The following is a 23,065-nucleotide window of genomic DNA, read 5'->3' as shown; positions in this document are numbered from 1 at the left end:
AACATACCAAATGGTCCTTTAACTTTTAAAAATTACATTGTCCCAAAAGTTTATGGCACATTCCTGGTCAGATCAAATTCAGTTCTCCATCAATAGCAAAGAGATTCTTGGCTTTCTTTTAACTTACACTGATGGTCTCTGCTGTCTCTGATCAATCAATAAAGCAGTATCTACACAATATAAAATTAAATACACCATACCAAAGTGGAGAACATAGAGACTGGGAGAAACAACAAAAATAAATGCTACTATTAAACTAAAATACTGTTCTATAAATCAGTAATAACACGTTTTGTAAGCAAGCAGCACTTTCTAGTGCTGGGGGGGAGGGCAACTCAGAAGTGCACACCTGCAGTTCCTTAAATGGCCACTTGGGGCTTCAAAAGTGAACCAATCAAGCCCATGCTAAAATATCCAATTTTACCACAGAAATAACATGTTTACAGCCTTGCAAAAAGACATATGTATAGCTATTTTCCCCATTCATGACAACTGTACACAGACTAAATGCTTATATAAATCATTAATTTAAGCCAATTAAAGCCATAAAGATATGCATAAACGGGGGTAGTCGATAAGAATGACAACTACCGTCTAGGAGGTGGCCAGCTAGGTGACTAGAACATCGTAGTAGCCTGCTAATTCCTTTCTGAGCACTAAGATGTCTGTGCTGCAGTATTTCTGTTGAGTGAAATTTCAGTATTATTTCATCATGAGTGCCACGACCCAGTCCACATAAAATATGCATTAATCAATCACCCAAACTGAGGTTATGCAGCTTGTTAGCCTTCAATAGCTTAGTAATGTTAAGATAGGTGGGTGTGTTCAGGTTTCATTCATACTATCCAGGTCACGCTGGCGTTGCCCATTCTCCATCTCTTTATCCATTTATGAATTGGCCAGGTGTTAGGCAGAGTCAGGTACTGCCAAGATGGAGACATTCAGAGCGACCCCTCCCTTAACCTTCAAACCTGCTCCTCAGAAAAACTAAGGGTGATGTCACAGCGAATTTGTCTATTATTTCTACAGTGTATGTTTGTAAGACAGGTGGGTCCCTCTTGAAGTACCACTGAGAGCTCTAGCAGTTGGCTTTTCATTCAATGACAAGAAGCTACTGCCAAACAATTTCAGCAGTAATTGGCAATGACATTGCTTTGGGAGAGTTTTAGACTGCCTTCATTTTTTTAAGTGCCCAAATTGGTAGGTGCACACTCATCCAAATTCTAAAAAACATCTCAGCAAGTGAAATCCAAAGCTCTGAGCACATGCAAATAATGTCACATTGACAATAATAGAGTGTGTTCTGCAAATTAAATCAGTTTAGACTTCTGGATAATCCAACACACTAATGTCCTTTAATAATGCTGCACAGGAAGAAATACAGATGTCCACTAAGTCTAAAACCAACTGGACCAGCAGCAGAAGAGCAGACAGCACACAAATACATTTTCCAACCCCAATTCCAATGAAGGTGGGACATTGTGTAAAATGTACACTCAACAAAAATATAAACACTACACTTTTGGTTTTGTTCCCATTTTGTATGAGATGAACTCAAAGATCTAAAACTTTTTCCACATACACAATATCACCATTTCCCTCAAATATTGTTCACAAACCAGTCTAAATCTGTGATAGTGAGCACTTCTCCTTTGCTGAGATAATCCATCCCACCTCACAGGTGTGCCATATCAAGATGCTGATTAGTGCACAGGTGTGCCTTAGACTGTCCACAATAAAAGGCCACTCTGAAAGGTGCAGTTTTGTTTTATTGGGGGGATACCAGTCAGTATCTGGTGTGACCACCATTTGCCTCATGCAGTGCAACACATCTCCTTCGCATAGAGTTGATCAGGTTGTCAATTGTGGCCTGTGGAATGTTGGTCCACTCCTCTTCAATGGCTGTGCAGCAACTGGTACACGCTGTCGTATACGCCGGTCCAGAGCATCCCAAACATGCTCAATGGGTGACATGTCCGGTGAGTATGCCGGCCATGCAAGAACTGGGACATTTTCAGCTTCCAAGAATTGTGTACAAATCCTTGCAACATGGGGCCGTGCATTATCCTGCTGCAACATGAGGTGATGTTCTTGGATGTATGGCACAACAATGGGCCTCAGGATCTCATCATGGTATCTCTGTGCATTCAAAATGACATCAATAAAATGCACCTGTGTTCTTCGTCCATAACAGACGCGTGCCCATACCATAATCCCACCGCCACCATGGGCCACTCGATCCACAACATTGACATCAGAAAACCGCTCACCCACATGACGCCACACACGCTGTCTGCCATCTGCCCTGAAAAGTGTGAACCGGGATTCATCCATGAAGAAAACACCTCTCAAACGTGCCAAACGCCAGCGAATGTGAGCATTTGCCCACTCAAGTTGGTTACGACGACGAACTGGAGTCAGGTCGAGACCCTGATGAGGACGACGAGCATGCAGATGAGCTTCCCTGAGACGGTTTCTGACAGTTTGTGCAGAAATTCTTTGGTTATGCAAACCGATTGTTTCAGCAGCTGTCCGAGTGGCTGGTCTCAGACGATCTTGGAGGTGAACATGCTGGATGTGTAGGTCCTGGGCTGGTGTGGTTACACGTGGTTTGCGATTGTGAGGCTGGTTGGATGTACTGCCAAATTCTCTGAAACGCCTTTGGAGACGGCTTATGGTAGAGAAATGAACATTCAATACACGAGCAACAGCTCTGGTTGACATTCCTGCTGTCAGCATGCCAATTGCAAGCTCCCTCAAATCTTGCGACATCTGTGGCATTGTGCTGTGTGATAAAACTGCACCTTTCAGATGGCCTTTTATTGTGGACAGTCTAAGGCACACCTGTGTACTAATCATGGTGTCTAATCAGCATCTTAATATGGCACACTTGTGAGGTGGGATGGATTATCTCAGCAAAGGAGAAGTGTTCACTATCACACATTTAAACTGGTTTGTGAACAATATTTGAGGGAAATGGTGATATTGTGTATGTGGAAAAAGTTTTAGATCTTTGAGTTCATCTCATACAAAATGGGAGCAAAACCAAAAGTGTTACGTTTATATTTTTGTTGAGTGTAAATAAAAACAGAACACATTCATTCATCTTCTACCGCTTAGTCCAATTAAGGGTCGCAGGGGGCTTGAGGCTATCCCAGCAGCCATAGAGCATGAGACGGGTACACCCAGGACAGGACGCCAGTCTGTTGCGGGGCCACAAACAGACAAACAAACACAGACACACCCACACACACACACACCTACGGACAATTTAAAGATACCAATCCACCTAACCCGCATGTCTTTGGATGTGGGAGGAAACTGGAGCACCCGGAGGAAACCCACACAAACACGGGGAGAACATGCAAACTCCACACAGAAAAGCCACGACCTTCTCGCTGTGAGGCAACAGTGCTAACCACTAAGCCACCGTGCTGCCCAAAACAGAATACAATGATCTGAAAATCCTCTTCAATCTATATTCAATTGAATACACCACAAAGACAAGATATTTAATGGTCAAACTGATGCCTGCAACACATTTCAAAAAAGCTGGGACAGTGGTATGTTTACTACTGTGTTACATCACCTTTCCTTCTAACAACACTCAATAAGCGTTTGGGAACTGAGGACACTAATTGTTGAAGCTTTGTAGGTGAAATTCTTTCCCATTCTTGCTTGATAGCAGAGAAGCTTGAATCTTCGATTGGACTGGGTTGCTTGATGTGAGGACGTTTCGCTTCAAATCACAGAAGCTTCCTCAGCTAAAATTCTTGCTCTGGTAGTCTGACTTCTGTCTTGACTCTTGTAGAGAAGAATAAACTAGAAGCCAACAAAAGCTGGAGTTTTTTAACCTAACCAGACCCCACCTACCGAGAGGCTGACTGCTATAGGCTAGTGACTAAACAATAGCTCTAATTAGCACCTATTGTGCTCTAGTTAGCACTCTCTTAATGACAGGATGGAAGCCTCACCTGATGGCTCCCTTGACGACTCTCTCCTGATGACGTGAATGACTCATTACCATGAACAAAAGACTGAAACTGCTTTGACCTGAGTACCACATTGTAAACAGGGGACAAAGCGTGTCTGAGACCTGCTTCGCGGTTAAGGCTTGGTTTCAAATGTTTTACAAAGAATTCTTCCTTGACACCTCTCTCAAACCATTTCTTCTCTCTGGCTAAGATTTTAACTTCCTTGTCCTCAAACGTGTGGTTAGTGTCTTTCAGGTGGAGATGAACTGCAGACTGAGGTCCACTGGCGACCTCTCTGCGGTGCTGGTATAGCCTCTTGTGTAAAGGTTGCTTCGTCTCACCTATGTAGTGTTCATTACAGTTTTCCTGAGATCTGATATGATACACTACATTGCTCTGTTTGTAACTAGGGATTAGTCACTAGCCTATAGCAGTCAGCCTCTCGGTAGGTGGGGTCTGGTTACGTTAAAAAACTCCAGCTTTTGTTGGCTTCTGGTTTATTCTTCTCTACAAGAGTCAAGACAGAAGTCAGACTACCAGAGCAAGAATTTTAGCTGAGGAAGCTTCTGTGATTTGAAGCGAAACGTCCTCACGTCAAGCAACCCAGTCCAGTCGAAGATTCAAGCTTCTCTACTATGGAAACCACCTGGACAACAGAGCCCACACAGAAACATTCTTGCTTGATGTATGACTTCAGTTGTTCAACAGTCTCCGTTGTCATATTTTGTGCTTCATAATGCGCCAGACATTTTCAATGGGTGACAGGTCTGGACTGCAGGCAGGCCAGTCTAGTACCCGCACTCTTTTACTACGAAGCCACGCTGCTGTAACACGTGCAGAATGTGGCTTTGCATTGTCTTTCTGAAATAAGCACAGAGGTCCCTGAAAAAGACGTTGCTTGGATGGCACGTGTTGCTCCAAAACCTGGATGTACCTTTCAGCATTGATGGTGCCATCACAGATGTGTAACTTGCCCATGCCATGGGCACTAACACACCCCCGTACCATCACAGATGCTGGCTTTTGAACTTTGCGCTGGTAACAATCTGGATGGTCTTTTTCCTCTTTTGTCCAGAGGACAAAACGTCAATGATTTCCAAAAACAATTTGAAATGTGGACTCATCAGACCACAGCACACTTTTCCACATTGCGTCTGTCCATTTCAGATGAGCTCAGGCCCAGAGAAGGCGGCGGTATTTCTGGATGTTGTTGATGTTGTTCTGACTTATGGTATGGAAATAGAAGACTTAACAGTATTCCCTGAAAACTCCCTTCTGTCTGATCATTTCTTAATAACATTTACATTTACTCTGATGGACTACCCAGCAGTGGGGAATAAGTTTCATTACACTAGAAGTCTTTCAGAAAGCGCTGTAACTAGGTTTAAGGATATGATTCCTTCTTTATGTTCTCTAATGCCATATACCAACAGTGCAGAGTAGCTACCTAAACTCTGTAAGTGAGATAGAGTATCTCGTCAATAGTTTTACATCCTCATTGAAGACAACTTTGGATGCTGTAGCTCCTCTGAAAAAGAGAGCTTTAAATCAGAAGTGCCTGACTCCGTGGTATAACTCACAAACTCGTAGCTTAAAGCAGATAACCCGTAAGTTGGAGAGGAAATGGCGTCTCACTAATTTAGAAGATCTTCACTTAGCCTGGAAAAAGAGTCTGTTGCTCTATAAAAAAGCCCTCCGTAAAGCTAGGACATCTTTCTACTCATCACTAATTGAAGAAAATAAGAACAACCCCAGGTTTCTTTTCAGCACTGTAGCCAGGCTGACAAAGAGTCAGAGCTCTATTGAGCTGAGTATTCCATTAACTTTAACTAGTAATGACTTCATGACTTTCTTTGCTAACAAAATTTTAACTATTAGAGAAAAAAATTACTCATAACCATCCCAAAGACGTATCGTTATCTTTGGCTGCTTTCAGTGATGCCGGTATTTGGTTAGACTCTTTCTCTCCGATTGTTCTGTCTGAGTTATTTTCATTAGTTACTTCATCCAAACCATCAACATGTTTATTAGACCCCATTCCTACCAGGCTGCTCAAGGAAGCCCTACCATTATTTAATGCTTCGATCTTAAATATGATCAATCTATCTTTGTTAGTTGGCTATGTACCACAGGCTTTTAAGGTGGCAGTAATTAAACCATTACTTAAAAAGCCATCACTTGACCCAGCTATCTTAGCTAATTATAGGCCAATCTCCAACCTTCCTTTTCTCTCAAAAATTCTTGAAAGGGTAGTTGTAAAACAGCTAACTGATCATCTGCAGAGGAATGGTCTATTTGAAGAGTTTCAGTCAGGTTTTAGAATTCATCATAGTACAGAAACAGCATTAGTGAAGGTTACAAATGATCTTCTTATGGCCTCGGACAGTGGACTCATCTCTGTGCTTGTTCTGTTAGACCTCAGTGCTGCTTTTGATACTGTTGACCATAAAATTTTATTACAGAGATTAGAGCATGCCATAGGTATTAAAGGCACTGCGCTGCGGTGGTTTGAATCATATTTGTCTAATAGATTACAATTTGTTCATGTAAATGGGGAATCTTCTTCACAGACTAAAGTTAATTATGGAGTTCCACAAGGTTCTGTGCTAGGACCAATTTTATTCACTTTATACATGCTTCCCTTAGGCAGTATTATTAGACGGTATTGCTTAAATTTTCATTGTTACGCAGATGATACCCAGCTTTATCTATCCATGAAGCCAGAGGACACACACCAATTAGCTAAACTGCAGGATTGTCTTACAGACATAAAGACATGGATGACCTCTAATTTCCTGCTTTTAAACTCAGATAAAACTGAAGTTATTGTACTTGGCCCCACAAATCTTAGAAACATGGTGTCTAACCAGATCCTTACTCTGGATGGCATTACCCTGACCTCTAGTAATACTGTGAGAAATCTTGGAGTCATTTTTGATCAGGATATGTCATTCAAAGCGCGTATTAAACAAATATGTAGGACTGCTTTTTTGCATTTACGCAATATCTCTAAAATCAGAAAGGTCTTGTCTCAGAGTGATGCTGAAAAACTAATTCATGCATTTATTTCCTCTAGGCTGGACTATTGTAATTCATTATTATCAGGTTGTCCTAAAAGTTCCCTAAAAAGCCTTCAGTTAATTCAAAATGCTGCAGCTAGAGTACTGACGGGGACTAGAAGGAGAGAGCATATCTCACCCATATTGGCCTCTCTTCATTGGCTTCCTGTTAATTCTAGAATAGAATTTAAAATTCTTCTTCTTACTTATAAGGTTTTGAATAATCAGGTCCCATCTTATCTTAGGGACCTCGTAGTACCATATCACCCCAATAGAGCGCTTCGCTCTCAGACTGCAGGCTTACTTGTAGTTCCTAGGGTTTGTAAGAGTAGAATGGGAGGCAGAGCCTTCAGCTTTCAGGCTCCTCTCCTGTGGAACCAGCTCCCAATTCAGATCAGGGAGACAGACACCCTCTCTACTTTTAAGATTAGGCTTAAAACGTTCCTTTTTGCTAAAGCTTATAGTTAGGGCTGGATCAGGTGACCCTGAACCATCCCTTAGTTATGCTGCTATAGACGTAGACTGCTGGGGGGTTCCCATGATGCACTGTTTCTTTCTCTTTTTGCTCTGTATGCACCACTCTGCATTTAATCATTAGTGATCGTTCTCTGCTCCCCTCCACAGCATGTCTTTTTCCTGGTTCTCTCCCTCAGCCCCAACCAGTCCCAGCAGAAGACTGCCCCTCCCTGAGCCTGGTTCTGCTGGAGGTTTCTTCCTGTTAAAAGGGAGTTTTTCCTTCCCACTGTAGCCAAGTGCTTGCTCACAGGGGGTCGTTTTGACCGTTGGGGTTTTACATAATTATTGTATGGCCTTGCCTTGCAATATGAAGCGCCTTGGGGCAACTGTTTGTTGTGATTTGGCGCTATATAAAAAAAATTGATTGATTGATTGATTGATGTATGGCTTTCACTATGCATGGTACAGTTTTAACTTGCACTTGTAGATGTAGTGACGAACCGTGTTAACTGACAATGGTTTTCTGAAGTGTTCCTGAGCCCACGCAGTAAGATCTTTTACAAAATGTCGGTTTTTAATGCAGTGCCACCTGAGGGATCGAAGGTCACAGGCATTTAATGTTGGTTTTCAGCCTTGGCGCTTACATGTTGAAAGTTCTCCAGATTCTCTGAATCTTCTGATTATATTATGGACTGTCGATGATGGAATCCCTAAATTCCTTGCAATTGAACATTGAGAAACATTGTTCTTAAACTGTTGGACTATTTTTTTATGCAGTTGTTCACAAAGTGGTGATCCTCGCCCCATCTTTGCTTGTGAACAGCTGAGCCTTTTGGGGATGCTCCTTTTATACCCAATCATGACATTCGCCTGTTTCCAATTAACCTGTTCACCTGTGGAATGTTCCAAACAGGTGTTCTTTGAGCATTCATCAACTTTCCCAGTCTTTTCTTGGCCCTGTCCCATTTTTTATTTTTTTTTTGTAATGTGTTGCAGGCATCCATTTCAAAATGAGCAGATATTTGCACAAAAACAAAAAAGTCTATCAGTTTGAACATCAAATATCTTGTCTTTGTGGTGTATTCAATTGAATATAGGTTGGAATATAGGTTTGCAAATCATTGTATTCTGTTTTAATTTACATTTCACACAACATCCCAATTTCATTGGATTTGGGGTTGTAAATTATAACTTCCACGAGAACAGCAAGATCACTGTAGTAAACGTACATTACAGTATCATAAATGTGAGAGAATATTCACTGTTCACTCTGTTCTTATTAAACTTTAAAGGCCCTGTCACACCTTGACAATTTGGCCAGCGTATGCCAACCGTATTAAAAATTCTGGCACACTCTACCATACGTGTAATAAATTATGCAGCTGTCACACCTTGACGATTAACCAGCGTATGCTGACAGCCCTGTTTCCACCCAGTGGTTTGGGTCGGTACTGCACGGTGTGGCGCGGGTCAGAAATAGAGTAATTTAACATTATTTTATTTTTTTATTTTCATTTTTGATCTTGGTGGACCATTTTCATTGTGTACAGAATGCTGATGAGCGGACTGGCTATGGTAAACGCTGCCATGAATGAATGGAGTGCTGTCGCTTTAAATGTTTAAAGTGCTATTGATTTCTGATCAAGTCCGCTGATCAGACTTATCAGGTCACCACAGACCTGAATAATGAACCACTGTGATGATTTAAACTTTTAAAGCACGAGTCGACCGTGATCAGGTGTGAGCTGAATGAAGTGCTGTGTGATCTGTTGGTGTGGTGATCACTGACAGCGACAGCACTTTAAATGTTTAAACAGCACATTAATCAGGTGTTCACCCTGATCGACTGATCAGGTCATTTGATGATCACAGCGACGGCGCTTTAAAAGTTTAAATCACAGTGCTTCTGTGTGTTCAGAGCATGACACGGGCATCTTCTGAGAAATGCACCTGGAGCAGAAAAACCACGGAGGGACTTGCTTTAAAACGCAATGTTTCCAGCCATGAATTAAAGTATTTTCAGACGTCATTTTCAAAAATCAGAAGCTTTATGTCAATTCATGTCCATCTGTGATGGTGAACTGGACTGAAATGAACAGGTCAGATTTACTCCGTGTATGAATGAAACAGTCGATCTGCATGAGGGTTGCAGCTTTTTCAGCCAATCAGTGGACGGCATTAATGTACGTATTGAAACTTATGAGTAAATTACAAGAAATGTGTGCCAACAATCCCATAACTTACATACAACTTATGTCCTGCATATGAGTCACATGCTGGCATGCGTTGAAAATTTACAGCATTCCCAAAATGTGTTGAGTAGCTGAGCATATTAGGACGTATATCAGCGAGCTTTAGCGTGTTTCAACATGCTCTTAACTTATATAAAACTTACCCTTAACTTATTTGACGTATGGCAGCGTGTTTTAATACGACTGGCATACGCTGGCTAAATCATCAATGAGTGACAGGGCCTTTAGTTTTATTTCCAGCTGTTTTGAAGTTCAGTCTGGCAATGTTCGACTCATGGTCATTGAGGTCCTCTACTTTGTAACATCAGCATATGCTTGTTAAATGCATACCCACAATTTCCTGAATTGCACCAGGAAGTTAAATTGGCAGTGGCATGTTTCTAAAGGTTTATAAAGTTTTATTTGTTGTTATCTATCGTCCTCCTGGTTGTTACTGTGAGTTTCTCTGTGAATTTTCAGAACTTTTGTCTGACTTAGTGCTTAGCTCAGATAAGATAATTATAGTGGGCGATTTTAACATCCACACAGATGCTGAGAATGACAGCCTCAACACTGCATTTAATCTATTATTAGACTCAATTGGCTTTGCTCAAAATGTAAATGAGTCCACCCACCACTTTAATCATATCTTAGATCTTGTTCTGACTTATGGTATGGAAATTGAAGACTTAACAGTATTCCCTGAAAACTCCCTTCTGTCTGATCATTTCTTAATAACATTTACATTTACTCTGATGGACTACCCAGCAGTGGGGAATAAGTTTCATTACACTAGAAGTCTTTCAGAAAGCGCTGTAACTAGGTTTAAGGATATGATTCCTTCTTTATGTTCTCTAATGCCATATACCAACACAGTGCAGAGTAGCTACCTAAACTCTGTAAGTGAGATAGAGTATCTCGTCAATAGTTTTACATCCTCATTGAAGACAACTTTGGATACTGTAGCTCCTCTGAAAAAGAGAGCTTTAAATCAGAAGTGCCTGACTCCATGGTATAACTCACAAACTCGCAGCTTAAAGCAGATAACCCGTAAGTTGGAGAGGAAATGGCGTCTCACTAATTTAGAAGATCTTCACTTAGCCTGGAAAAAGAGTCTGTTGCTCTACAAAAAAGCCCTCCGTAAAGCTAGGACATCTTACTACTCATCACTAATTGAAGAAAATAAGAACCCCAGGTTTCTTTTCAGCACTGTAGCCAGCCTGACAAAGAGTCAGAGCTCTATTGAGCTGAGTATTCCTTTAACTTTAACTAGTAATGACTTCATGACTTTCTTTGCTAATAAAATGTTAACTATTAGAGAAAAAAATTACTCATAACCATCCCAAAGACGTATCGTTATCTTTGGCTGCTTTCAGTGATGCCGGTATTTGGTTACACTCTTTCTCTCCGATTGTTCTGTCTGAGTTATTTTCATTAGTTACTTCATCCAAACCATCAACATGTCTATTAGACCCCATTCCTACCAGGCTGCTCAAGGAAGCCCTACCATTATTTAATGCTTCGATCTTAAATATGATCAATCTACCTTTATTAGTTGGCTATGTACCACAGGCTTTTAAGGTGGCAGTAATTAAACCATTACTTAAAAAGCCATCACTTGACCCAGCTATCTTAGCTAATTATAGGTCAATCTCCAACCTTCCTTTTCTCTCAAAAATTCTTGAAAGGGTAGTTGTAAAACAGCTAACTGATCATCTGCAGAGGAATGGTCTATTTGAAGAGTTTCAGTCAGGTTTTAGAATTCATCATAGTACAGAAACAGCATTAGTGAAGGTTACAAATGATCTTCTTATGGCCTCAGACAGTGGACTCATCTCTGTGCTTGTTCTGTTAGACCTCAGTGCTGCTTTTGATACTGTTGACCATAAAATTTTATTACAGAGATTAGAGCATGCCATAGGTATTAAAGGCACTGCGCTGCGGTGGTTTGAATCATATTTATCTAATAGATTACAATTTGTTCATGTAAATGGGGAATCGTCTTCACAGACTAAGGTTAATTATGGAGTTCCACAAGGTTCTGTGCTAGGACCAATTTTATTCACTTTATACATGCTTCCCTTAGGCAGTATTATTAGACGGCATTGCTTAAATTTTCATTGTTACGCAGATGATACCCAGCTTTATCTATCCATGAAGCCAGAGGACACACACCAATTAGCTAAACTGCAGGATTGTCTTACAGACATAAAGACATGGATGACCTCTAATTTCCTGCTTTTAAACTCAGATAAAACTGAAGTTATTGTACTTGGCCCCACAAATCTTAGAAACATGGTGTCTAACCAGATCCTTACTCTGGATGGCATTACCCTGACCTCTAGTAATACTGTGAGAAATCTTGGAGTCATTTTTGATCAGGATATGTCATTCAAAGCGCATATTAAACAAATATGTAGGACTGCTTTTTTGCATTTACGCAATATCTCTGAAATTAGAAAGGTCTTGTCTCAGAGTGATGCTGAAAAACTAATTCATGCATTTATTTCCTCTAGGCTGGACTATTGTAATTCATTATTATCAGGTTGTCCTAAAAGTTCCCTGAAAAGCCTTCAGTTAAATCAAAATGCTGCAGCTAGAGTACTAACGGGGACTAGAAGGAGAGAGCATATCTCACCCATATTTGGCCTCTCTTCATTGGCTTCCTGTTAATTCTAGAATAGAATTTAAAATTCTTCTTCTTACTTATAAGGTTTTGAATAATCAGGTCCCATCTTATCTTAGGGACCTCATAGTACCATATCACCCCAATAGAGCGCTTCGCTCTTTGACTGCAGGCTTACTTGTAGTTCCTAGGGTTTGTAAGAGTAGAATGGGAGGCAGAGCCTTCAGCTTTCAGGCTCCTCTCCTGTGGAACCAGCTCCCAATTCGGATCAGGGAGACAGACACCCTCTCTACTTTTAAGATTAGGCTTAAAACTTTCCTTTTTGCTAAAGCTTATAGTTAGGGCTGGATCAGGTGACCCTGAACCATCCCTTAGTTATGCTGCTATAGACTTAGACTGCTGGGGGGGTTCCCATGATGCACTGAGTGTTTCTTTCTCTTTTTGCTCTGTATGCACCACTCTGCATTTAATCATTAGTGATCGATCTCTGCTCCCCTCCACAACATGTCTTTTTCTTGGTTCTCTCCCTCAGCCCCAACCAGTCCCAGCAGAAGACTGCCCCTCCCTGAGCCTGGTTCTGCTTGAGGTTTCTTCCTGTTAAAAGGGAGTTTTTCTTTCCCACTGTCGCCAAGTGCTTGCTCACAGGGGGTCGTTTTGACCGTTGGGGTTTTTCCGTAATTATTGTATGGCCTTGCCGTACAATATAAAGCGCCTTGGGGCAACTGTTTGTTGTGATTTGGCACTATATAAATAAAATTGATGATGATGATGATAAAGGGAACACTGATGTCACAGATGTTAATATTAAGATGCAGCATAAAAATGTGTGCAACATGAATCACATTATGGGATATACTAGAAAAGAAAAAAAAGATGAATATGTTATATATGCCTGTAATGTTGTGATTATTCTCAGACTGTATCACTGCAGCTGGACAGAGTCACACTTTAAAGTGTCACAGCTAAAATACCTGGTTTCTTGGTCTGTGATGATGGAGTTGGATGCATTTTTGCGTCTCTGCTGAAACCATCCAGGTTGCCTTTGATTGCTTCCAACGCGTCATCACGACTCCTCTCTCCTGTCTGTTTACAGTATAGATAGATAGATGAGGTCAATTTTGCAAAAAAATAAATAAATAAAAAAAAAAAAAAAAAACACATGATGCAAATCATGCAAATTTATGGCATACATGATTTTTAGGGGTATTCAGAGGTGCTTGACTCAAATCTGATGTACGCCCAGAACAAAAATGTCCTATAATGCCTCAAAATTTAGAAATCCAATATGGCCACCACCACCACCAAGCTACTTAGGCAATTATCTTTTACACTAAATGTGTTTGAAACTTGAATAAAATGGGCTTTTATAGGTTTTCATACATGGAGAATCCAATGCCAGATACAGATTTGAGATCAAATGTGAAGAAACTGCTTGAAATTCATATATATTGTGAAAATGGTTGTGTTAAGAGATGAATTTGTCAATTATGATAGGAATAACATTCTTTCTTTGCAGTTTGTTTTTGAGATGCCCAGTGCGCTATCGTGTAATGCCCCCAACACACACATACGCCTTCTTGCCTTTCTCACAGGAAAGATCCTCAGTAATAACAGTTGACAGGTAAAGTCATACACAACATCATATGTATATAGTTGTAGGAATATACTGACATTCTAAGTTGCTGAAATAATTGTACATACTTCATCTTATTGAGAAGACTATTAAAATACACTTAGCTAGCTAACAATAGTGAGTAAGGTTAGCTAGGCGCTGACTAATGCTTTTCAGATGTTTCATGGTGTGTAGTTATTACAGTTGTATGTAAAACTGGGCATCCCTGATGATTTCCATGATTTTCCTTTATAAATTATTGGTTGTTTGGATCAGCAATTTCAGTCAAATATATCATATAGCAGACAAACACAGTGATATTTGAGGAGTGAAATTACGTTTATAGAATTTACAGAAAGTGTGCAATAATTCTTTAAACAAAATTAGGCAGGGGCATAAATTTGGGCACCCCAACAGAAAAAAATACATCAATATTTAGTTGATCCTCCTTTTGCAGAAATAACAGCCTCTAAACACTTCATATAACTTCCAATGAGAGTCTGGATTCTGGATGAAGGTATTTTGGACCATTCTTCTTTACAAAACATCTCCAGTTCAGTCAGGTTTGTTGGTTTCCCAGCATGAACCACCCGCTTAAAATCACGCCACAGATTTTCAATCATATTCAGGTCTGGGGACTGAGATGGCCATTCCAGAACATTGTATTTGTTCCTCTGCATTAATGCCTTACTAGATTTTGAGCAGTGTTTAGGGTTGTTGTCTTGTTGAAACAAGATTCTCAGTACCTCTCCTGGCCACACAGTATGATGGAACCACCTACAAATTTTACTGTAGGTAGCAAGTGTTTTTCTTGGAATGCTGTGTTCTTTTTCAGCCATACATACTGCCCCTTATGTCCAAATAACTCAATTTTAGTTTCATTAGTCCACAGCACCTTATTCCAAAATTAAGCTGGCTTGTCCAAATGTGCTTTAGCATACCTCAAGCATACCTCTGTTTGTGGCGTGTATGCAGAAAAGGCTTCCTCTGCATTACAGCATCTCCTTGTGCAAAGTGCACTGTATAGTTGCACGATGCACAGAGACACTATCTGGAGCAAGCTCATGTTGTAGGTCAGAGGTCACAAACCGGTTCCAGAAAGGGCCAAGAGGGTGCAGGCTTTCTGTGCAACCACCCACTCCAGCAGGTGATTTCACTGATTAACATCGCTTTGAGCAGGTGGAATCAGTTAATCAGTGAAATCACCTGCTGGAGTGGGTGGTTGCACAGAAAGCCTGCACCCTCTTGGCCCTTTCTGGAACCGGTTTGTGACCTCTGCTGTAGGTCTTGGCAGCAGGTCTGTGGGTTGAATATGATTGTTCTCACCATCCTTCGCTTAAGCTTATCTGAGATATTTTTTGGCCTGCCACTTCGGGCCTTAACTAGTACTGTGCCTGTGGTCTTCCATTTCCTCACTATGTTCCTTTTAGTGGAAACTGATAGCTGAAATCTCTGAGATAGCTTTTTGTATCCTTCCTCTAAACCATGATGTTGGACAATCTTTGTTTTCAGGTCATTTGAGAGTTGTTTAGAGCTCCCATGTTGCCACTCATTAGAAGAGATGCAAAGACGGAAAACGTTTGCAAATGGCCATCTTAAATACCCTTTCTCATGATTGGCTTCACCTGTGTAAGGAGGTCAAGGGTCACTGAGCTTATCAAACCATTTCTGTGTTCCAATAATTAGTGCTAAATGTATTCAAATCAATAAAATGACAAGGGTGCCCAAATTTATGCACCTGCCCAATTTTGTTTAAATAATTATTGCACAATTTCTGTAAGTACTAGAAACTTCATTTCACTTCTCAAATATCAGTGTGGTCATCTGCTATATGATATATTTAACTGAAATTTCTGATCCAGACAACCAATGATTTATAAAGGAAAATCATGAAAATTATCAGGGGTGCCCAAACCTTTGCATACAACTGTATATAGCATTGCCTATGAATATGAATATACATTGAGAGACATAATGTAAAAAAAAAAATCCAGAAATCACAATGTATGATTTTTTTAATAATTTATTTGTATGTTACTGCTGCAAATAAGTATTTGAACACCTACCTACCAGCAAGAATTCTGGCTCACACAGACCTGTTAATTTTTCTTTAAGAAGCCCACTAATTCTGCACTCTTTACCTGTATTAATTGCACCTGTTTAAACTTGTTACCTGTATAAAGATACCTGTTCACACACTCAATCAATCACACTCCAACCTGTCCACCATAGCCAAGACCAAAGAGCTGTCTAAGGACACCAGGGACAAAACTGTAGACCTGCACAAGGCTAGGATGGACTACAGGACAACAGGCAAGCAGCTTGGTAGAAGACAACAACTGTTATGATTATTTATTAGAAAGTGGAAGAAACACAAGATGACTGTCAGTCTCTCTCGGTCTGGGATTCCATGCAAGATCTCACTTTGTGGGGTAAAGATGATTCTGAGAAAGCTCAGAACTACACAGGAGGACCTGGTCAATGACCTGAAGAGAGCTGGGACCACAGTCACAAAGATTACATGAGTAACGCATGATGCTGTCATGGTTTAAAATCCTACAGGGCAGCAGGGTCCCCCTGCTCAAGCCAGCACATGTCCAGGCCCATCTGAAGTTCACCAGTGACCATCTTGATGATCCAGAGGAGGCATGGGAGAAGGTCATGTGGTCAGATGAGACCAGAATAGAGCTTTTTGGAATCAACTCCACTTGCCATGTTTAGAGGATGAGAACAACCCCAAGAAAACCATCTCAAATGTGAAGCATGGGGGTGGAAACATCATACTCTGGGGGTGCTCTTCTAAAAAGGGGACAGGACGACTGCACCATATTGAAGGGAGGATGATAGGGTCATGTATTGTGAGATTTTGGCAAACAACCTCCTTCCCTCAGTAAGAGCATTGAAGATGGGTCATAGCTGGGTCTTCCAGCATGACAATGACCCCAAACACACAGCCAGGGCAACTAAGGAGGTGCTCCGTAAGAAGCATTTCAAGGTCCTGGAGTGGCCTGGCCAGTCTCCAGACCTGAACTCAATAGAAAATCTTTGGAGGGAGCTGAAACTCCAAACCTGAAAGATCTAGAGAAGATCTGTATGGAGGAATGGACCAAAATCCCTGCTGCAGTGTGTGCAAACCTGGTGAAAAACTACAGGAAACATTTGACCTCTGTAATTGCAAACAAAGGCTACTGTACCAAATATTAACATTGATTTTCACAGGTGTTCAAATACTTATTTGCAGCAGTAACATACAAATAAATTATTAAAGAAAAAAATCATACATTGTGATTTCTCACAGTGGACATGAACCTAAGATGAAAATGTCAGATCCCTCCATGATTTCTAAGTGGGAGAACTTGCAAAATCGCAGGGTGTTCAAATACTTATTTTCCTCACTGTATATCACTCATCATCACTCATCTTCAACCGCTTATCCGAGATCGGGATAGCGGGGGCAACAGCTCCAGCAGGGGACCCCAGACTTCCCTTTCCCGAGCCACAATGACCACCTCCGACCAGAGGATCCCGAGGCATTCCCAGGCCAGTGTGGAGATACAATCTCTCCACCTAGTCCTGGGTCTTCCCCGGGGTCTTCCCCCAGATGGACGTGCCTAGAACACCTCCCTAGGAAGGCACCCAGGGGGCATCCTTGCCAGATGCCCAAACCACCTCAGCTGGCTTCTTTCAACACCAGCAGCTCTACCCCGAGCTTCCCACGGATGAACGAGCTTCTCACTTTATCTCTAAGGAAGACACCAGGCACCCTCCTAAGGAAGCCCATTTCGGCCGCTTGTACCCGCAATCTAGTTCTTTCGGTCATGACCCAACCCTCATGACCATAGGTGAGAGTAGTAATGAAGATTGACCAGTAGATCGAGAGCTGAATATATATCAATGTGTATAAATTTGCTTTTCTATAAGATAAAAGTGCGGCAATTATTCTTGTACATCTGCATTTACCCAAAAAAGACCACTGGAACCATAGTTACTAAAAATGTGAATATCATCACTGACAACAATTCAATAAGCACCTCGATACACTACCAGCAATATAATACATATTATATATGCAATACATGACGATATGATGCGATACGATTCACCCCTGTCCAAGATTCAATGCGATTTGATATGTATTTGATGGCGATTCAATTCTCACAATGCGATATGATGTGACTTGGTGTGATACGATTAATGATGGTTATTGATAAGATTTTATCGATATTTATGTCATTATTAATTCCGCTTATCGATCCGATTCTTTATCGATTCCCTTCTCAATACCTCTTGTGAATTTTCTGTGTATTAAAAGTAGGCTTTACAGGTTTTCTATGTCATCAACATTTTATTGAGTCTTAAAGTAAATAAATATGAAACTGGTCCTTGATATCTGAACATAGATAAAAATCAATAAAATCTGTACATGGTCACTGGATCCTTGATGTACACGGTGGATCCTTGATCTCTGGACATAAATAGAAAAACAAAATCTGTAGTTTTTGTCAAAAGCATTTCCTTTCAGATATTAATGACACAAATGTAACTCCGTAGACTCTGAGCTAAGCTCCTCAGCTGGCTGCGCGTCAGGATGTAATTCATAAAAAAAAAAAAAAAAAAAAGGAGGATGACTCATTTTGGGGAAAAATGGTTTTGGTCGGTTGTAGTTTATTGTTTATTATAACATTTGGAAAGAGGTATCATTTGATTTAAATTGGTGATTCCTCTGAAGATATTACAGTGGATATTATTATTATTACCTGATGGACAACTTCAGTTTATGCACTGGCTTGTGCTCACACCAGAGAACCATTGCGTAAAACTCTGGTGTGGAACGGTGGGTGATTCTCGTTTCTTGCTTGCAACAAGAGTCCCAGTTTGTGACTTTAATCTACACAAAGGTGATGTTGTGTGGGCCGCTGAAGAGGAGGTACTGCTGGCCCACCACCACCAGTCGGCGCCCTGCTTGGAGTGCGGGCTTCAAGCATGAGGGCGCCGAGACAGAGAGTGACAGCTGTCACTCATTTACACCAGCTGTCACCAATCACCTGCATCCCTACAAAAGTCGGATCATTACTCCACCTCCTCGCCGAGAAATCAACTACCGTGAAGGTAATTCTCTGCTGTGATTAGTGCTAACTAATTATTCTGTGTGCAGCCGTATTCCTGAGGATTCAGTGATTTTTGGATTGGCGTGCAGTGAGAGTCTGCAACGTCTTCGCCTCTCACTCCATCCAAGGAGCAACTGTCAAGAGCTGCACGGGTGATTTTGTATCGGAGGTGGAGGTTTTCCCTCCTCGAAGATCTGTAGGTGAAGGATTACTGGGTGTGTGGATACACACTCACCATTAACTGTTTTTCATCTTCTGCCAGCAGTACCAGGGTCTGCAACAGAAGACGGTGACCACCTGGGGACTCAGGACTTGGCGGCTCCGATGTTCTTCAGGCCGTTGGTGGTGGAAGCTGTGTGGGTCCCGGCTCTCCGATCGCCAGAGGTCTCCTATCTTCGAGCCTGCCCGCACGTCACCTTGTGTTCAATTGGCATTATCTTTGTCTGTATCCAGTTGTGCGTTTCACAACATTAAATTGTTACTCTGTCTTATCCATTGTCCGTTCATTTGCGCCCCCTGTTGCGGGTCCGTGTTACGACACCTTCCCAACAGGTGACTCACAACTGATATCTTTAAATGGCTTTGAGAGGGGTTAATGAAAAAAAATTGCTGACCTGCCGCTGGAAGTGAAGCAGAGGCCAGCGAACAGCGGGTCAAAGCGCTGCTTCAAGAAGACCCGCTGCAGTCTGCAATCAATGTAGAGAAATGACCATTTTCCGATAAACACCCTCAAAAACAATGGCCACTCCGGTGTCCTGAACTGAAGGGCCAATAAGGGTATCGTTAAGCGAAAAGACTTGATGTCATCTTGTTTGTTGTGGTAGAAATGTGCTTTCTGGCTTCCGCCCGTGGTGCATTCAATGTGTCTCGGGGAGAAAAAAAATAAAATAAAATATCGATGCAAGCAGGCAGCAAGTGACCCATCGCGATTTCACCCATCAACTGAATCAATGCACTTGCATCGCGCACGTTTCTATGTAGATGCAGATTCGTACTGATTAATCTCCACATGCCTAATAGTTACACATCATTTGTCAGAAAAACAACAATCAAAAGGTCACAATAGTTAGCAATGATGGCCTCCAGTTCTTTGACACTGTTATATTAGACGTAGACTGCTGGGGGGTTCCCATGATGCACTGTTTCTTTCTCTTTTTGCTCTGTATGCACCACTCTGCATTTAATCATTAGTGATCGATCTCTGCTCCCCTCCACAGCATGTGTTTTTCCTGGTTCTCTCCCTCAGCCCCAACCAGTCCCAGCAGAAGACTGCCCCTCCCTGAGCCTGGTTCTGCTGGAGGTTTCTTCCTGTTAAAAGAGAGTTTTTCCTTCCCACTGTAGGTCCCATTTTATCTTAGGGACCTCGTAGTACCATATTACCCCATTAGAGCGCTTCGTTCTCAGACTGTGGGCTTACTTGTAGTTCCTAGGGTTTGTAAGAGTAGAATGGGAGGCAGAGCCTTCAGCTTTCAGGCTCCTCTCCTGTGGAACCAGCTCCCAATTCAGATCAGGGAGACAGATACCCTCTCTACTTTTAAGATTAGGCTTAAAACTTTCCTTTTCGCTAAGGCTTATAGTTAGGGCTGGATCGGGTGACCCTGGACCATACCTTGGTTATGCTGCTTTAGACGTAGATTGTGGGGGGGTTCCCATGATGCACTGTTTCTTTCTCTTTTTGCTCCGTATGCATCACTCTGCATTTAATCATTAGTGATCGATCTCTGCCCCCCTTCACGGCATGTCTTTTTCCTGTTTTTTTTCCCTCAGCCCCAACCAGTCTCAGCAGAAGACTGCCCCTCCCTGAGCCTGGTTCTGCTGGAGGTTTCTTCCTGTTAAAAGGGAGTTTTTCCTTCCCACTGTTGCCAAGTGCTTGCTCATAGGGAGTCGTTTTGACCGTTGGGGTTTTTCATAATTATTGTATGGCCTTGCCTTACAATATGGAGCGCCTTGGGGCAACTGTTTGTTGTGATTTGGCGCTATATAAGAAAAAAGTTGATTGATTGATTGATTGACTGTAGCCAAGTGCTTGCTCACAGGGGGTCGTTTTGACCGTTGGGGTTTTACATAATTATTGTATGGCCTTGCCTTACAATATAAAGCGCCTTGGGGCAACTGTTTGTTGTGATTTGGCGCTATATAAAAAAATTGATTGATTGATTGACTGATTATAAAAAGTCTGGTAAAAATTACATAATAGCAATGCAACTTCCAAGCTGCAACCAAGCAACTTCCTGAAATATTTCAAGGGAATGCACCTCAATCAATCATTCTCATGGCATAAGGACTGCTGATCTAATTAGATGAGTAAACAAGAAATTAAACAGCAGCAGAATATTAGAATCACCAAATTATGGCCAAATCTTTAGAGTTCAACTAGCTTGTGATCTTACAGCTGCAGATTCAAGATATCATCGGAGCTGCATCATCAAGTTGAACGGAATGTAGATGACAGTGTGACTTTGCCAAGAACTTGGAACAGTAACAAACCAAGCAGATATCCCGGATCTTGTAAATGTGCGGGAGAGGTACTGTACAAAAGCTAATCCAGATCTTGCACTTTCCTCTCTACTATCTGATCATCAAGAATCTGACAAACAACACATTTTTCACTGCATCGATGCTCACGTGGAAACTGCAGTTGTGTTAGCATGTGATAGAGCTGTGCTTCTACTACTTCTGGCACAATATGACCTGTACACATCTCAAGATGAAATGTGGGACATTAAAGTTCCAAAATATTTTCCAGTACATGAAATTTGCATGGTGTTGTCCGCTGATGAATTAGACACACTACTTGCCTTCCATGCCATCACTGGCGGTAATCGTATGTCTCATTTCAGTGGCCACAGTAGAAAACACAGTCTGGCAGGTGTTCCAGCAACATCACACATTTTATTGACTCTGACAACGGCCCTCTCAGAAAAGACATAGTGAGGTCAACAGGGAAATTCATCTGTAACATCTTAGAGATGTTGTGCCCGAGGTTGATACATGCAATAAAGTAAAAGTCAAATTGTTTTGTATAAGTCACATACAGAAGACTCCATCACCATCCTCAGATGCAGCAACATTTCACATCATACATTTACTCTATCAATCAACTGCCTGAAAAACCTCACGTGCCACATCCTACTCTTCCACCAGCAACCAAAATGGGATGGACGTACTTGGTGCCACAGGAAAAAGACATGCTGTGGAAGAGAGCAGAGATCAATCACCAATGATTAAAAGCAGAGTGGTGCATACAGAGCAAAAAGAGAAAGAAACACTCTATTGGGGCGATATGGTACTATTAGGTCCCTAAGATAAGATGGGACCTGATTATTCAAAAACTTATAAGTAAGAAGAAGAATTTTAAATTCTATTCTAGAATTAACAGGAAGCCAATGAAGAAAGGCAAATATGGGTGAAATATGCGCTCTCCTTCTAGTCCCCGTCAGTACTCTAGCTGCAACATTTGTTGCAAAATGAACCATTTTGCAACATATTTCAAGTAGTTTCTTCGCCACCAAGATCAACCGGATTCTGGAGCTAGTTCGATATATGCAGATATAAGCAGTTTCATCACATCTGAGCTCAAATGTGATAATAAGCAAGATGACCGTTTCAATAGATTTAGGCCAAGTGGTGGCCATAATGGATTTCTCCATTCTGAGGCTTTATGGGATATTTTTGAGTGAGGCATGCAGCATATTTGAATTAAGCACTCCTCAATAACTGTAAAAACCATTTATGCCGTAAAAGGGGAGGTGATGGTCTAGTGGTTAACTGTTGGGCTTGAGACCAGAGGATCCTTGGTTCAAATCCATTCATCTTACTACTCATCACTAATTGAAGAAAATAAGAACAACCTCAGGTTTCTTTTCAGCACTGTAGCCAGGCTGACAAAGAGTCAGAGCTCTATTGAGCCAAGTATTCCTTTAACTTTAACTAGTAATGACTTCATGACTTTCTTTGCTAATAAAATTTTAACTATTAGAGAAAAAATTACTCATAACC

General features: G+C 41.3%; 1 protein-coding gene across 11 annotated transcripts in view; it reads right to left on the bottom strand.

Annotated features, from left to right (window-relative positions):
* Window positions 1-23,065, bottom strand: part of synrg (synergin, gamma) — a 128,855-nt gene that overhangs the window by 85,386 nt on the left and 20,404 nt on the right. For 10 of the 11 annotated variants that reach the window (XM_034169183.1, XM_034169185.1, XM_034169186.1 and 7 more), the window contains exon 6: window positions 13,318-13,429. In XM_034169183.1, coding sequence (XP_034025074.1) covers window positions 13,318-13,429 — 112 coding nt within the window. Of the gene's footprint in view, window positions 1-13,317; window positions 13,430-21,864; window positions 22,124-23,065 lie in introns of those variants that run through there. The other variant, XM_034169190.1, reaches the window with a different exon arrangement.

The sequence above is a fragment of the Thalassophryne amazonica genome, chromosome 4, assembly GCF_902500255.1.
Source record: "Thalassophryne amazonica chromosome 4, fThaAma1.1, whole genome shotgun sequence".
Classification (NCBI taxonomy): domain Eukaryota; kingdom Metazoa; phylum Chordata; class Actinopteri; order Batrachoidiformes; family Batrachoididae; genus Thalassophryne; species Thalassophryne amazonica.
Note: the sequence above shows the minus strand (reverse complement) of the source record. Positions and strands in the feature narration are given on the sequence as shown.